Here is a 16,323-nt window from a genome sequence, read left to right on the forward strand (position 1 = left end):
CAAGGGTAGTAGTACCATGGACATCTGGGTATGAAACAGTTGGGGGCAATAATGTAAATCCAAGGTCTCTAGAAAATGATACAGAGCAGCCGAGCATCTCGATACCATGCTGACAGAATCGTTTCTTCGACAGCAGTGGCCGTGAATCAAATTACTCAAGGGATCAAGGCCACAAACCAACCACCACTTTGAAAACTCATAAACTTTTCTTTGTTTGAAGTAGGAACAAAGCGGTGCAGAATGACAATTCTAAAAAAACAAACGTCACCAAACGTAAGATCCTTAAAATCTCCATTTTTCTGTTTTCAGCATGCATCACTATTGTTCACACCTCCCATTTTCGTAGCTTAACTCAGGTAGAACCTTTTCGCCTAGGGGGATCCAGCTCATATTTTTAGGTAGAAGTACTCTTCGCTCAGGGTGTTTTACATAGCTTAACTCAGGTAGAACCATTTTGCCTAGGGGGATCCAGCTCATATTTCCGGGTAGAAGTACTCTTCCCTCAGGGTGTTTTATGTAGCTTAACTCAGGTAGAACCTTTTCACCTAGAGGGATCCAGTTCATAGTTTCGGGTAGAAGTAGTCTTCGATCAGGTTATTTTATGTAGCTTAACTCGGGTAGAACCATTTCGTCTAGAGGGATCTAGCTCATATTTCCAGGTAGAAGTACTCTTCGCTCAGGGTGTTTTACGTAGCTTAACTCAAGTAGAACCATTTTGCCTAGGGGGATCCAATTCATATTTTCGGGTAGAACTACTCTTCGCTTAGGGTGTTTTACACAGCTTAACTTAGGTAGAATCCTTTCGCCTAGGGGAATCCAACTCATAGTTCTGGGTAGAAGTACTCTTCGCTCAGGGTGTTTTACGTAGCTTAACTCAGGTAGAACCATTTCGCCTAGGGGGATCCAACTCATATTCCGGGTAGTATTACTTTTCGCTCAGGGTGTTTTACGCAGCTTAACTCAGGTAGAACTGTTTCGCCTAGGGGGATCCAGTTCATATTCCGGGTAGAAGTACTCTTCGCTCAGGGTGTTTTACATAGCTTAACTCAGGTAGAATCGTTTTCGCCTAGGGGATACAAATCATATTTCCGGGTAGAAGTACTCTTCACTTAGGTTGTTTTACGTAGCTTAACCCAGGTAGAACCTTTTCGTCTAGGAGGATCCAACTCATATTTTCGGTTAGAAATACTCTTCGCTCAGGTTGTTTTACATTAGCTTAACCCAAGTAGAACCTTTTTCGCCGAGGGGGATCCAACTCATATTTTCGGGTAGAAGTACTCTTCGCTCAGGATGTTTTATGTAGCTTAACTCCGGTAGAACCTTTTCGCCTAGGGGGATCCAACTCATAGTTTTGGGTAGAAGTAATCTTCACTTAGATTGTTTTACGTAGCTTAACTTGGGTAGAACCATTTCTCCTAGAGGGATCCACATCATAGTTCCGGGTAGAAGTACTCTTTGCACAGGGTGTTTTACGTAGCTTAACTCACGTAGAATCGTTTCGCCTAGAGGTATCCAGCTCATATTTCCGGGTAGAAGTACTCTTCGCTCAGGGTGTTTATGCAGCTTAACTTAGGTAGAATCCTTTCGCCTAGGGGGATCCAGCTCATATTTCCGGGTAGAAATACTCTTCGCTGAGGGTGTTTTACGTAGTTTAACTCAGGTAGAACCGTTTCGCCTAGAGGGATCCAGCTCATAGTTCCGGGCAGAAGTAATCTTCGCTCAGGTTGTTTAATACAGTTTAACTCAGGTAGAACCTTTTTCACCTAGAGGGATTCAACACTTTATCAATAATGCATTGTGCTAACACTTGGTTCTATTTCCTTCCAGTAAGATAGGGTGCCAACCCCTAGTTACATTTTCCTTCAGTAGTACGAGTACCGATCCCTGGTTACACAATCATTCGTTACCAAATTTTATCTCTTTTAGCTAGTTTATACTACTATTTCTGTTTGCCTTTTCAATAAACTAGATAATTTATAGATTTCTCTAATAACTTACAAAATTTTCCTAGTGCCAGACTGGGTCAGAAAATTTGTTTTTGTTTTTGTTTGGCTTTGATGGATTTGCAGGCTCGCCTCAGAGCACAGGTTATGAAGATTGAAGCTTGCAGTTTCAGTTATCATCAGAAGGACGGTCACAGGATAGTTTGGGTTTAACTTTGACAACGTGTCGGCAACACAACTTCTCAAGTTTCATTTTCTCAAAATTCTGATCCAGAAAGCAAGCAATCGAGATTGAGTCATAATCTCTTCTTTAAAGAGAATCAAGATCCAGTCTAAGGTCAACACAAGAGAGCAAGTCAAGAATCAAGAATTGACTCCAGAAGACACGTAGATAGGAATTTTGTACTCTTAGTTTGCAGACATATGTAGTGTTCTTCTCTTTTTCTTTTGATGTAAGAAGCAGTAGCAGTAAGAATAACAGCAACAACAACAACAACAACAGTAGTTTTAACTCCAGTGTCTGGTAGTCCCAGCTACCAAATTTTTCCAGAACTACACTGACCTGATTCCTTTACAGCCAAGGATATATAGGCAACCTCGGAAGCAAGGTTCGGTCACCCCTTTTTCAAAAAACGCTTTCATTAGAGTCATAGGTGAGCAAAAGTTAGTCATGACATTCACCATCTTTGCACGAAAACTCTTCATGTTCTTGAGCAAAGAGGGGCAGCTGTAAATGCCTAATTTTTGTTCTTTCTTTTACATTGTAGTTTTGAGTAATTATTTTTGTGTGTGTTTGGAGATTTGAGAATTAGAATTTTAGTTTAATTAATTCATTAGAGGGAAAAGGGGTTGTGCTAGTATATTTTAATTAAAAGTGTGCCAAAATTGGCCCAAATTTTGAGCCCAATTCGGCCATACCCGGTCCATTAGTTGGTTGGCCAAGAAAGAGCTCAAAACGACGTAGTTTTGTCTTGAAACTACGTCGTTTTGATAAGTGAGGTGAGATTATATCCCATTCATTCATACCACTTTGATCTAAGGGCTCTAATTCACTCTCCACCCCATGTATATAAGGCCTCAAAATCGGAAATTTGGCCCCTATTTTTTCCCTATTCTCTCTTCTTCCTCTCTCCTCACCCTCTCATCTCCGCCGCCCAGTGCCGCCGCCGGAAATCGCCCACGGGCGGTGGCCAACCTCCAATCCACCCCAAGATTTCACTACTTCTTCTGCTCAACCTCCTCTCCATGAATCCGAACCCCAAAACCCCATAACCCTTCTCAATCTCCGTAGATCTAAGCTTAACCGAAACCCTAGCCACCTCCCACCACCCCAAACTCCAAAAATTTTACACCACCGACTTCCTCTTCTCCCCCTCATTCCATCTCTCAAACTCAAAACCTCAAAAAACCCTCACCACCACCAGCGACCACCCCCACTGCCGGTCTGCCGCCGTCATTGCCATCCCTCAACCACCACTGCCTCTCATTTCTCTTCTCAAACCGGCCTCGAGCAAGGTTGTGTCGTTGGTATCATTGAAACGGACTCGAATTCGCCGGAGTTTTTGGTTTCGAGAATATCAACAATAGAAGCTTGCTCGAAGTCGTACCACTGCCCAATTGTCACTACGCCACCACTGTTCGAACACTCAAATTTGGTAAAACTCGAACCTTAATGCTTTCCTCCATGTTTTGATTTTCTGTTTCCCGTCCTTTGTTTGTAGTTTTGTTATAAATCTGTTTAGTGATCATTTCATTTAGCTCTTAATCTATTCTATGATTTTTATTGTTGTTGTTGTTGTTGTTGTTTGTTTAGCTTAATTGATTGTGTTAGTTTGTGTCATTGTTGACGTATTTTTGCTTTGCTTTACGTCGTTTAGTTCTGATTTTAGGTTAGTATTTCTAATGTTCGTTTTGGTTCAAGCAGATTAGTTTTAAGTACTTCATAGGTTAATACTTGTTTCTTGCTTGGTTTCAATCTTGAAGTTCTCTTTCTTCTTGTTGGTTAATAGTTCAATCAGTTAAATGGTTTCTAGTTATTTGTTTTTGAGCAAGTGGTCTGATATTTGATGTTGTTAAAATATGAAGTTTATGTTATTTTATCGCAAAATACTAGTAGCCTACCTTTCATAGTAGGATGGCTGAAATGATATTTTTTTCTCCTTGCTTTTGACATAGTAGATTTCCTTTCACTTTTTGGACAGATTTTGAACAGTTTTTAGCACACAATGTTAGTCCTTGTCGGGCAGATTTTTGGTGAACCAAAATCTGTCCAAAAAGTAAGCTTTTCTTTGCCTATTTAAGGGCTTCCCTTTCCTCATTTTTAAGGGGGGGATCACACATTTGTTGGACAGTTTTTACACCTTAAAACTACAATTTTGAGAGAGAAAAATCAAGAACTAAATAGCAAATAGTACGCTGAAAATTTTGAGCTTGGTGAGTTGTTTCTTAGAGTGCAAAAACCTTGGAAAAAAAAAATAGAAGGATCCTATGAGCAATTCATGAAATTGTTAGCTACTAGTTTCAAACATCCTTGTTGAGTTTTCTGGGTTCTTTTTATGTTGTTTGCTGTAGTCCCTTTGCCATTTGTTGTTGTCACAGCTGCTGATTTTTAGTTCATCCATTGCTAACATTTTTTCTGCTATCCAGGTAATTCCTTTAATGTACTGAAATTCTTGATCAAGAATTAATGCAAGTGAAGCAACTTGAGTCCTTCAATGTATTTTGAGCTTTTGAAAATATTCTGTCCAGATCCATTTGAGCACCATAACTCATAAATGTTATCATATTTTAGAGTTTGTTTTAAAGGATTAGAGCATTTACTAAGTTTAGAGTACATAATTATTATTATCATATAATAGGTGATAATGAAGTGAGTCTTATTTACTTTGTTTCGTTTCTTTTGTTCAATTAGCAAGTCAGCGGTACACATATGTAATATTATTTTAGAGTTTGCATATTTAAAAAGACTAGTTTAAGTTGATTATACACATAGGTGTGGGGTCCTGGGCCATGTGATTTTACTTTTAGATTAATGGAATTATGGGCTTATAAAAGTTGATTCTTAAAGAAAGGAAAAGAAAATGTTAGAACGACACATTGGATTCCACCTTATATAACATGCCACTTTTATTTTTGAGACTATTATTTTTTCATTGTCATTCCAATCAATTGAATCGGTCTTGCATTTGGTTTGGGTTAGCAGCTTGACCCCTTTTTTTTTCTTTCTTTTTACATCAAAGCTCGCCCCAAACTTAGTTAATTTTCATAAAAATCAGATTTTTTTGGTAATTAAAATATTTTAATGACTTAATAACTTTAATAATTAATTTAAACACTAGGCATATAGTAAGCATGCTTCAGCCTTTTTTTTACGGATTCGCTTGTGTAGCATGATAGTAGCTTTTAATAAAATAAAAAAAAAATTCTCAAATGTTTTAATTTTTTCAAAAAAATTAATAATGTAATAATAATTCTTGTCATGACTGCGGATTCGCTTGCGTAGCACTGTTATAACAAAATTAACAAATTTCGTCTCGATCACGCATTCGCTCGCATAGTGTGATTATGACATTTTATTATATTCTTTAATTTTTCTAATAATCATGAAATAAAAGCGGATAGGTAAGACATGAAAATCATTCAAATCACAGTTTATTCGTAATTAATTAAAGCCAAGTTTAAGTCAATAAAGTGACCGTGCTAGAACAACGGGACTCGGGGAATGCCTTACACCTTCTCCCCGGTCAACAGAATTTCTTATCCAGACTTTGTTTTTGCAAACAAATAATAAAAGAGTCAAACCTTCCTTTGACTAGGGATTCAAATAAAATGTGACTTGGAACACCAAAAAATCAATTCCAAGTGATGACTCTGAATAACAAAAATAATCCTTATTTCAAAATTTGTCACTTTAATTGGAAAAACTCTTTAACCCACAAAACCCACAACACATATCTTTTGGAAGGGTAGAAAAGGGGTGTGACAACACTTTTGAGAAAAATACACTTAGAAGCAGTTTTTTAAAGCTTGGCCAAACACTAATTGCTGCTCAGAAGTGTTTTTCAAACTAATTAGCCAAACACAAACTGCTTCTTGCCAAAAAGTACTTTTGAGAAAAGCACTTTTGACAAAAAGCACTTCTCAAAATAAGCTGATTTTTGCAGCTTGGCCAAACGGGCTATTAATCTAGCTACTTTCCCATTTCTGTGGTAGGTATGTTATAACTTCACAGAGTGAGTAGGGGTCTTATCTTTTTAATTTTTTTATACTTTGTTTGAAATCTATTTTTTTAGCTTTTCTTAGACACAAAGTTATAAATAATTTTCTTACAGTGAATAACTTCTAATAAGTATTTTTCAATTGACAATATAACTAATCAATTTAACCTTTCTTGTGACATTGTTGTTCTAAGGTAAGATGTTATCAATTTTACTTTTGAAAACTTCTTTCCGCTGAAGCAACGGTATGAGTTATTAACATTATTCCATAAGCAATTTAGGCATTTGGAAAATAATTAAATCTTTTTATTTGATTAAGTGTATAAATTAAACTGTTATCTTCTAATTGTACTATTTTTCTTAAAACTTTTAATTCAGAAAATAAATCTAAACCATCAATATCGAATTGATTATTATGCTTTAAGGACCATCCAAAATTAAGGCAATATTTTTTTCAAATTTTCAACATCTAGTGATCTAGTTTTTTCCAAATAGAAAATTAAAAATATTTTCATACGCTTCGAATTGTTCAAATCTATTTTGAAGTAAAAAAAATTAGCATTGTCTATTATGTATAAAAGTAATCAACTCTAAAGGACTCTTCGAAAGATTTTGAGATTTCATTATCAATATTGCATCAAATTGTTACTTCCTATATATCACACATTTCTTGCGAATTAATTTCGGGTTCGATATTCATTTCATGTGCAATTTGCGTGGTAGAAATCATAGCAGTTGCAAATTATTCTTCTCTATATTGGTTAAAGAAAGAAATTAAATTTTTTTCACTTTACAGAACTCTTTTTTAAACTTATACATAATCTATAGGTGTAACAAAAAATGGTGCTCTCACAAATATAAGGCCTAAAACGATTGTTTTACTTGCTTTATGAAAGTGTCGTCCCTGCTTTTAAGCTTAATTTAGACCAAAGCGTGCTACTATTTTGTTTTTATTTCACTTACTTATGGCGATAGATCGCTGTCCACTTATGATTTACAGCAAATCATTTGCAGATAGATTCCTCTTCATCAGCAATCTATCAAAATTGACTATTTCCACTCAAAAGTGGGTTTACTGGAGCACAATGAGGTATTTCATGTGTGTTCAACCCTTTACGAAAAAAGTAGTTTAAGCTTGAAATAATACTATATGGTCCTCATATATTAATAAAAAGGAAAAGTAATATAAGAAGAACAACAAGTTTTTAGTTAACTGTGTCCCCTTTTCAGTAGATATACTAGTTTTAATTAGCTAATTAAGGGATTAGCTTGTACTCCATCAGTTTTAAGTTATGTAAACCTATTTTCTTTTTAGTTCGTCTAAAGAGGAATGATATTTATTTAACTTGAACTTTTCATTTTATTCTTAATAGAAGATTTAATAGCCATACAAATATTATGATGTGTTTAATTAAGACTGTAAGTTTCAAAAAATCTTCATTTATTTCTCAAACTTTGTACTCAGTCATCAAACATATTCATATAAATTGAAACGGGAAAATATATCTTTTCCGTTTTTCTTGTGACTGTGCCTGAATAATGTATATCGCATGTCAGTTTACATGTTAGCACTAAACAACCTAATCAAATTTCAGTTCTCAACTTGACAATTCCTTTCAATTAGTTATTCGAGATTAAATTATAGAAAATAAAACGCATACAAAGATTTTATAGACACGAACAAAGATTAAAAATTGAAAGTGCAATATGCAAACTCTATGTCAAATGGACCTTAAAAACCTGGCAAATCATGAAGCATTAAACACACTAGCAGACCAAATTAAGTTCAGGGGCCGGTCCATTAAGAGTAGCAAAAATCTTATTAATTAGTAGTATTAGTCTATCCATCATCCCTGCACCCATATACTAGGCGGAAGTATTATCTTTATTTTTAACTGCTTTTATAGTTCTTCATGTGGAAACTACCTCCTGCATCCCTGTTTTAATTATGACACTTGATTTAATATTCAATATGATAAGAGAATAGCACAACTGTATGGGTCGAAATCTGACCAGACGAGAATTCGCATGAAGAGGAACGCCAAAAACTCACTTGGGTCGAAGTCGTAATCATACAACGCTATAACGACATGCACCTTGGCCACGGCCGAGGTCATGTATTCAGAATGGTTAAACGGCGAATAGGATGTTACGGCATTTCAGAGAGTCAACCAGTAATACAGTCAAATGGCTGAGGTACTATGGCTAATGACCGTTGGGTAAATGAGGATACCTAGTATATAAACTAAGTGAGAAGGAGAAGAAAGGGGGCTAAAACAAACTCACATAGAGACATATTTTTAGAGAAGAAGGATCTTCATCTCTTTCTCCTCACTAAAGAGAAAGAAGCACAGAAACTCAGATCCTCAATATATATACAATGTTAGTCTCATCATATCAAATGTATAGGGGTCAACCTTGTTAAAGATCGGTGCCCATTTTTATCTATGTATTCTTCATTATTGTTTAATATTATAAAAATTACCATCCTCTTCTTATTTTACGGGATTCAGTTATGGCTATGGTTAAATTTTATGTCCAGTTACGCTTTCTTGTTCTTATCATTTGTCTCAGATCTAGGATGAATTATCTTTGGCTAGGATTTACCTCAAACTTTCCTATTTAATTAGTTTATAAAAGACTTAACATTTTTTAGTTGAAAAATAACAACTAACTATTACTATTAAGTAAGTTAGGGGCGGTCGTTTGCAGTTGTATCATTTACGACAACGCTTCTCTAGAAGTAGTTGTGAAGAAACAATAGGAGCGATTATAATGAGTTGGACAGAATTCATCCACCCTTAATAAGAAGTCTCAGATTTAAGATGTGAAAATAAAAAATATTCTGATACGGAACAACCGCCGTGTATGATATTCAATAAATGATAATATAATGACACTCATGTAATTAAGAGGAATAATTTAATCAGCAAGAGGTGGAACAAAAGAACCTTCCACCTGATAATGATTGAACGATAGATCCTCAAACGATTGAGGATTCCTTGGATCTGACGAGAATCTTAGTAAAAAGTAAAGTCTTGTATTGAGTGAAGAATGAATCTTTTTCAAAAGTGTTGTTCTTACAATTGAGTCTCACGTGCCCTTATTCTCTCTTTTTTTTCTCTTTATATATGAAGCATGTTCTTATTAAACCCTAATAGTACATGTACAGAGAATATCCATAGAATATTCTCTTTAACTACTTCTTTGATGATGCTCGACCTCGACCATGATTGGCACCTCGACCACGACTCATGTCGACTCTTCGGCTGTGAGCTTTACTGCTTCCTGATCCATCTTGACTAACGGCGGCTCGAGAACCCTTTCCTTATTATTATGTTATTTCAAATTTTCTAGAGCGGATTTTGGCCCATACAAGCTTGAGAATCAATTCTTGAGCTTCTCTAATCCTCTTCATCCACGTGTGGAGTTGAGAATTATACGGTCCATTAATTAACCAAAATGATGAAACAAATAATATTATTGTTTTTGCTTCCCGTATAATTTTGAAGATCCGATCGAATCACTAACAAAAACTCAAGATTAGAGTTAATAAAGCTTAATTATTTATTCTCGAAAGGTAATCGAATCATATTAAATAATTTTCAACCCTTATAAATATATTATTCATTATCTTCACAAACGGATCACTAAGTGTGAATACATTTTATTACATTTTAAGAATCAATCAACAATTACAATTCACAATTAACAATGAAATAAAACAACCTATTAAATAATAATATAATAATTCATATTCCCCCCTATAATATCTACTTCCTCCAAGGGTAAACTGGGATGCTTTGTTCATTCCTGAAAAAGTTATCAGGGTCAACCTTTGTCTTGATCTTCACCAACCTGTTGAAATTTCCCAAAAAATACTTGATCCCATACACTCGCCCTTCCAAATAACTAAACTTCCCATTGTGCGTAACACCCAAATCAATATCCCTATAATTAAAAAATGCTGCTCTTGGGTATTTTGACACAAAAGGAGTCATATAGTTGTAAAGTACTCTTGTCAAGTTGAGATAATGGTTTGCAGCCTCAACTCCACCTTCATTCCAATTTGTTGAATATTGAATCTTGGCTATATTCCCAGCTCTATGTGGAAATGGCTTAGCAGAAGGTGAGATTTCACTCATTTTCCCACCATATGGATTAAATGTCAAAATTGTTGGCGTTTGTAGTTCTATCATTTTCTTGAATATGTATTCCAACCCTTCCTTTGACATTGGTTTTTTCAAGTAATCAGATTTCCTTTTCAAGTATGTAACCGATGGAGGTTGCCTACGTAGCAAAGCATCAATTGGGGCAATAGGAAAACTTGTATAGTAAAGAACAGATTCTACCCAAGACATCTCAGTAATGTCCTTTTGTTGTAACCCTAATTCTGGAAAATTTTCGTTCATAAATGAGACAAGTTGCTTCGAGTCACCAAGAAATAATGTAAAAAATGAAACCCTTATAGTTTTTTCCGTAGGACGAGTAGTGCTATTTACTACATCAATGATCAGTCTCATGAACATGTCATCATCCCACTTATCTGCACGACGTTGCCATAGGTAAGCAAGTTCGAGAGCATTTTGGTCATAAAGTCTTGGGACTCGAAAAACAGTCACCTTTGGTGGGACTCGAACCAACTTTATTTTATACGACAAGAGAACTCCAAAACTAGCTCCGCCACCACCCGAAATTGCCCAAAATAAGTCCTCTCCCATCAATTTTCGGTCGAGGATTCGGCCTTGAACATCGATTAATTTAGCATCAACGATGTTATCAACAGTAAGGCCGTATTTCCTCATCATGTTACCATAGCCACCCCCACTGATGTGACCACCGACGCCTACGGTGGGACAAACTCCAGCAGGGAAGCCATGAACGTTGCTTTTTTCAGCAATTCTATAGTATACTTCGCCAAGAGTTGCACCCACTTCAACCCATGCAGATTCATCGTCAATGTTAACGTTTATAGACCGGAAATTGAACATGTCAAGAATGAAAAAGGGAACATCGGAGATATAAGATAGACCCTCATAATCATGTCCACCACTCCGGATTTTCATCTGCAAACCTTGTGCTTTAGCACATATAATCGCAGCTTGAATGTGGGATTCATGCAAAGCAGTGAGGATAAATAGAGGTTTGTTTGTTGTTGACTCGTTAAACCTTAGGTTTCTTATGTAAGCTTGTAAAACAGATGGAAATGAAGAGTTGTTTGGAGAATATACTAGTGAGGAAATTGGATGAGAAGGGTTTGAATTGGTTTTGAGACATTCAAGAAATGTTTGATTTTCATGGGAAGGGCTTATTGAAGTAGCAAGAACAAGAAAAATAACAAGGGACGAGCAGAATAGTGGAATTTTCATCTTTGGAATTTCCTTTTTTTTTTTTTGGTGGATTGTTGGATGAATTTGATGGGATAAAAATGATTTGCTTTGTGGTATTTTATAGGGAAACATTAGGCTAATAAGTCAATGAAACAGGTATAAAAAAGCTAGACAGATATAATATATATGTTAGATCAAATTTGTTTCTATTTTGACCAAAGAAAATTCAAAGTAAGATGGAAGAATCGTCTTGTTTTTGTCTTTGACATTCTTGTAGATACATTGTTTACTTTATCATCATCATCATCTTTTTAAAATTCGCTTGTGTTATTAATTATATTGCTGACCTTGGACACGTTTCTATACTAATACTATATAAGATAGATCTATTATAAGAAAAAGTCAAAATGATGCAATGTGAATCAGGTGACAGCACGATCACGTCATGACGAAGCTTAATAGTCAATTCTCTAGTTTATTGTAATTCTCAACGTAAAATTTGGTTATTTATCTAAGAAAAATTAGTATAGATTTCTACTGTACTTATACACAAATGCCAACTTGCTGATATTATAACGTATCGTGCACAAACGCTTCCACATTTGATCCGTGTCCCACTTTCTTGTCAACTTATCTTAAGATTATCTTATTGGTGAAAATTCAATTATTTAAATGTGCAAGAATGGTCTTATTATTCGATTCAAAAATTTCATGACTCAACTTTATGAACTCTGATACTTTTTAGCGTAATCTTTCTGAAGGCTTATTCTAACAATCATACTTATAATTTTTAGCAAAGAATTACGACATCCCGTAGTCACGTTTGCTCAGAAACCGAAATATGGTTTCCCTAGTGAAAGCAATGTTCGCTTTTAGATTTATGAAAATGAATAACACCAAAGTTTGCCTAAGATTTAAAAAAGAAAAATTGTAACGTGTTGAAGGAAGAAAATATATATCATCATGTACTACGTTTATTCATTTTATGAAAAATTTAGGGTGTAAAGATGAATGATTTATTACTTTTGCTTGGATGGTTGTCTCGTATCGTTTCATAATGTACCGTATTGCATTGTATTATATTGTAGTGTATCGTTTGATGAATATAATGTTTAAATAAATTGTATCGTTTGCTGTTGTTTCATGATATTACGTACCAGTAATATATGAAGAATAAACTTACAGTATTACAAAGTAAAATTATGTTATAGAATAGAATTATTATATAAAAAGGTAGGATAAAGGATTATTTAATAATAATAAAAAGTAAGATAAGAGAAAAAGATAAGGTAACGACGCGACCACACTAAATAGATTGGTCCATAAAGTGACACTTTTCATCGTTACGTAACGACGTATTTAATGATACAATACAATAAGATTTAAATAATAATCAAAACAAATATTATATTTAAATTAACAATACAATGCAATACAATAGGTAACAACCATCCAAACAAGCTGTAAAGGACACGATGATTAACCGAAACAAAATAGCACCCGAACATATCCTTTATACGTCAAAGGAGAAAAAAAACTTGTGTCCAATGAAAAGTTGGATCGATGTTAGAAGTAGTCTACTTAATTATGGTCGAAGTTTTACCCCTATTGACGGTACGATCAATTAAAGTGTTGTGGTGGATGGCGTATTTTGTTGACCTCCATTCCAATACACATCGACTAATATCATACTGTGTTGTAGATAGCACTTGATCGACATTTCTTTCTCAAAGTCAGTTTTTTCATTAAGTCTTGTGGTAAACCGTGTTTATTGTAAACTCTTCATGCATTAGTTTGGCTTAATGACAGGGGCAGACTGTGCAGTTGCGAAGGTAGAAACTTTTTAAAGAGTGTTCATATTTGAAAGAAGTAAAAAAAAATTCCCGACCAAGAACAATATATGTGAAATATCTTTAAAACCTAATATTTAATCTATCATTGTAATTTTCTGACGAAGGATGGTCAATTGACCACCCTTAGCAGAGTGTAGCTTCGCCCCTGGGATCGTAACACCGCTTCGTCGAATTTTTTTAATATATATATATATATATATATATATATATATATATATATATATATATAATAAGTAAAATAGAAATACAAGATAAAATTATTAAAAGTGACATCACTTGCATTGAAGTAGCTCAGTAGTCTAGCGGTTGATAGCTTCAAGTTTGATGAGAGAGGTTTTGGGTTCGAATTTCCACAAAATATTTTTGGAATTTTTATCTCCTATAGCAGAGGTTATCACCTTATTTATTTTAAATAAATACCATTTAAAAAATTATATTCTATAAATACCTTTTAATGTTTATAGCAAAATATCTAATTTTGGTTACTTCCTACCCCTAAGCCACTAAATACGCTATTCAGTTACACTATATTTTCTTTCTCTCTCTACTTTTGATACATGACATTCTCTTCCCTCATTCCCTGAAAACACGATGCTCAATCTCAAAATTCCTCTCACCCACATCACCTACTATTAGTCGCAAACGGTGATTTTGCTTGGATTCCATGTGAGATTCAGTGAAGAATTTTACAATTTATCTGCAGTGAAGAATTGATGATCAAGAAAGCTGTGAGAAAGTCAAAAGAAAAAGAAATCAGAGTAGTAGAAGCTGGTGATGGGGAAAATAGAGCGATTAAAATCAATTGGGCTGCTGGTGCTAATTTTGCAATAGGAAAATCAAGAGCAGGAAAAGCAGACTATGACCCACTTGGTTTAAGCAATGAGGAAGTTAGGGTTTCATCAATCTCGTCCATTCCATTTGCTCACCTTTTCGATTTTTCTTAATAAAAAACTGTAGTTGTTTATTTATTGCTTCACTTTCTTAATTGTTGATAGTTGGTGCAATCTCAGCCATGGCTGGTGGAGGAAATTTCCTTCATAGAGTTATTTCTTATGTCGCCAATGAATTAATCGTCAATGGCCTCGCCAACAGGTAATTATTTTTATAAACTGTTTGATTGAGCTTTGAGTTATTTCTTTCCGTTTAAATTCAAAATTATAGTTTTATTATTCTTTTCAAGTCAAAATTGTATTTTTTTTTTAAGGGAAGGTGATATTAGTTGAGTTTTTATTGAAGAAGTGAGGATTTCTATTGTCAACCCCATCTATTTTGGGACTAAGGAATAAAGAAAAGGCTAAAAGGGAAAAGAAGAAGGTGAAAATGAACGTTATTGTTAGAGTTGTAGCCCCAGTGATTCAGGGTTTTTGCTCGACGACAGATTCGCCGGAAATTAGGGCTTGTTCTTAAACAAAGACGACGGAGTTTGGAACTTGATTTTCTGTTAATATATTTTAATGTATTTTCATGTATTTCATTGTATTTTTTCATTGTAATTCAATGTATCTCATTGTATTCCATGTATTTCATTGTATTCACTATCTTTTTTTTTATTGTATTTTAATATATCCCATTGTATTCTATGTATTTTCATTGTATTCACTGTCTCGCTATATGCCATGAATGTATTCATATGTTTTTTTAATTAATATAATTTATTTATTCAGATATATTATATAATTTCTCTGAAGATTGCTATATTTTTGGGGTAACTTTCGGTTGAGAATCTTTTTTATAACTGGAAATACAAAATTTGTGTGTTATAATTGAGTTTGTTGAGTTATATTCGGAGTCTATTATGTTAATTGGTTCACTTTCCGTTTAAAAATAGTGTAATTCCCTGTTTCACGTCGTGAATACAGTCAAATACAATAATCTGTCCAGCTGTAATCCCATGTTTCACTCCATGAATACAGTCGAATACACTCGAATACAACAACTGATTAGTTGGACTTCCCTGATTCACGCCTATTTTTGCTACTATATTCATGAATACAGTATCTTAAATATATCTAATACATCTTATAACAACATAAAACGTATTTACAATCCGTAATATAGCAAATTGTATCTATAGATAGCTAATTACCACTAAAAGATAGTGATTTATGAAAATTTCTCAATATTTTTTGATTGTTACGGGCCTATTGCTAGAAATAGTGATAAAAATGGCGTGTGGTAGCCATTATTGAAGGTGGTATTTATTTTTTATCCAGCAATTCTAATGTTGAGCAAAAATAGTCATTACTATTTTAAAATTAATATGAAAAGATATTTTTACCCTTTCTTCCATTACTTTTCTTCTCAAACCTTCGCTTCTCTCTGAACTAGGAACTTCGGTTGAGATGGCTTCATCGTCGGCAACAAAATTCGAAAGCTTTTCTCAAAGTTGAAATCTCAGTTCTCAAGACAAGAAAAACCACTTTTCTCTTCTTTTTTGTTGTTCATAATTAGTTTTGCTCTTGAACTCAAACTTTACGGTATTGATTATCTTCAAGCTATTGTTTATATAAGAAAATTTCTGAGCTTGTGTGCATGTAACGACCCAAAATTCACTAAAAGTTGTGATGGCGCCGGACACCACTGTCAGGCAAGCCAACAACAATTTACTAGCAATTTCTCATTTTGTTTATTTTGAAATCATTTCCTTTAAACAAATGAATAATAAATAATAAACTCCACTGAATAAATGAGGATGTCTATACTAAATTTAATTACTGAAAAATCCCGCGATCATCCCAGAAACCGGTGTCATAAGTGCATGAGCATCTACCAGTGAATGAATAAAATACAGTGATTGTCCAGAATACAAGTGGACAGAAATGAAGATGCAATACAATATTCTGAAGGAGACTCTGCTGGCTACGGTCGTCTCGATAAATGCAACTCACCTGAGTCTCCGTATCAACCATGCCGCTATGATACTAGCCACACATAAACTTGTGCAACAAAAATGCACAGCAAATATAGTATGAGTACGAAA

General features: G+C 34.5%; 1 protein-coding gene across 1 annotated transcript; it reads right to left on the minus strand.

Moving 5' to 3' along the window:
• Positions 1–9,759: 9,759 nt before the first annotated feature.
• On the minus strand, positions 9,760–11,599 carry LOC107795578 (berberine bridge enzyme-like 8). The gene has a single exon (XM_016618244.2). The coding sequence runs from the start codon at positions 11,527–11,529 to the stop codon at positions 9,934–9,936; it is 1,596 nt and encodes a 531-aa protein (XP_016473730.1). The 5' UTR covers positions 11,530–11,599; the 3' UTR covers positions 9,760–9,933.
• Positions 11,600–16,323: the final 4,724 nt, after the last annotated feature.

Source organism: Nicotiana tabacum, chromosome 3 (genome assembly GCF_000715075.1).
Source record: "Nicotiana tabacum cultivar K326 chromosome 3, ASM71507v2, whole genome shotgun sequence".
NCBI classification, from domain to species: Eukaryota; Viridiplantae; Streptophyta; class Magnoliopsida; order Solanales; family Solanaceae; genus Nicotiana; species Nicotiana tabacum.

Excerpts from the sequence above, each read along its gene's own strand:
- LOC107795578 (XM_016618244.2), bottom strand. The coding sequence starts at position 11,529 with ATGAAAATTCCACTATTCTGCTCGTCCCTTGTTATTTTTCTTGTTCTT.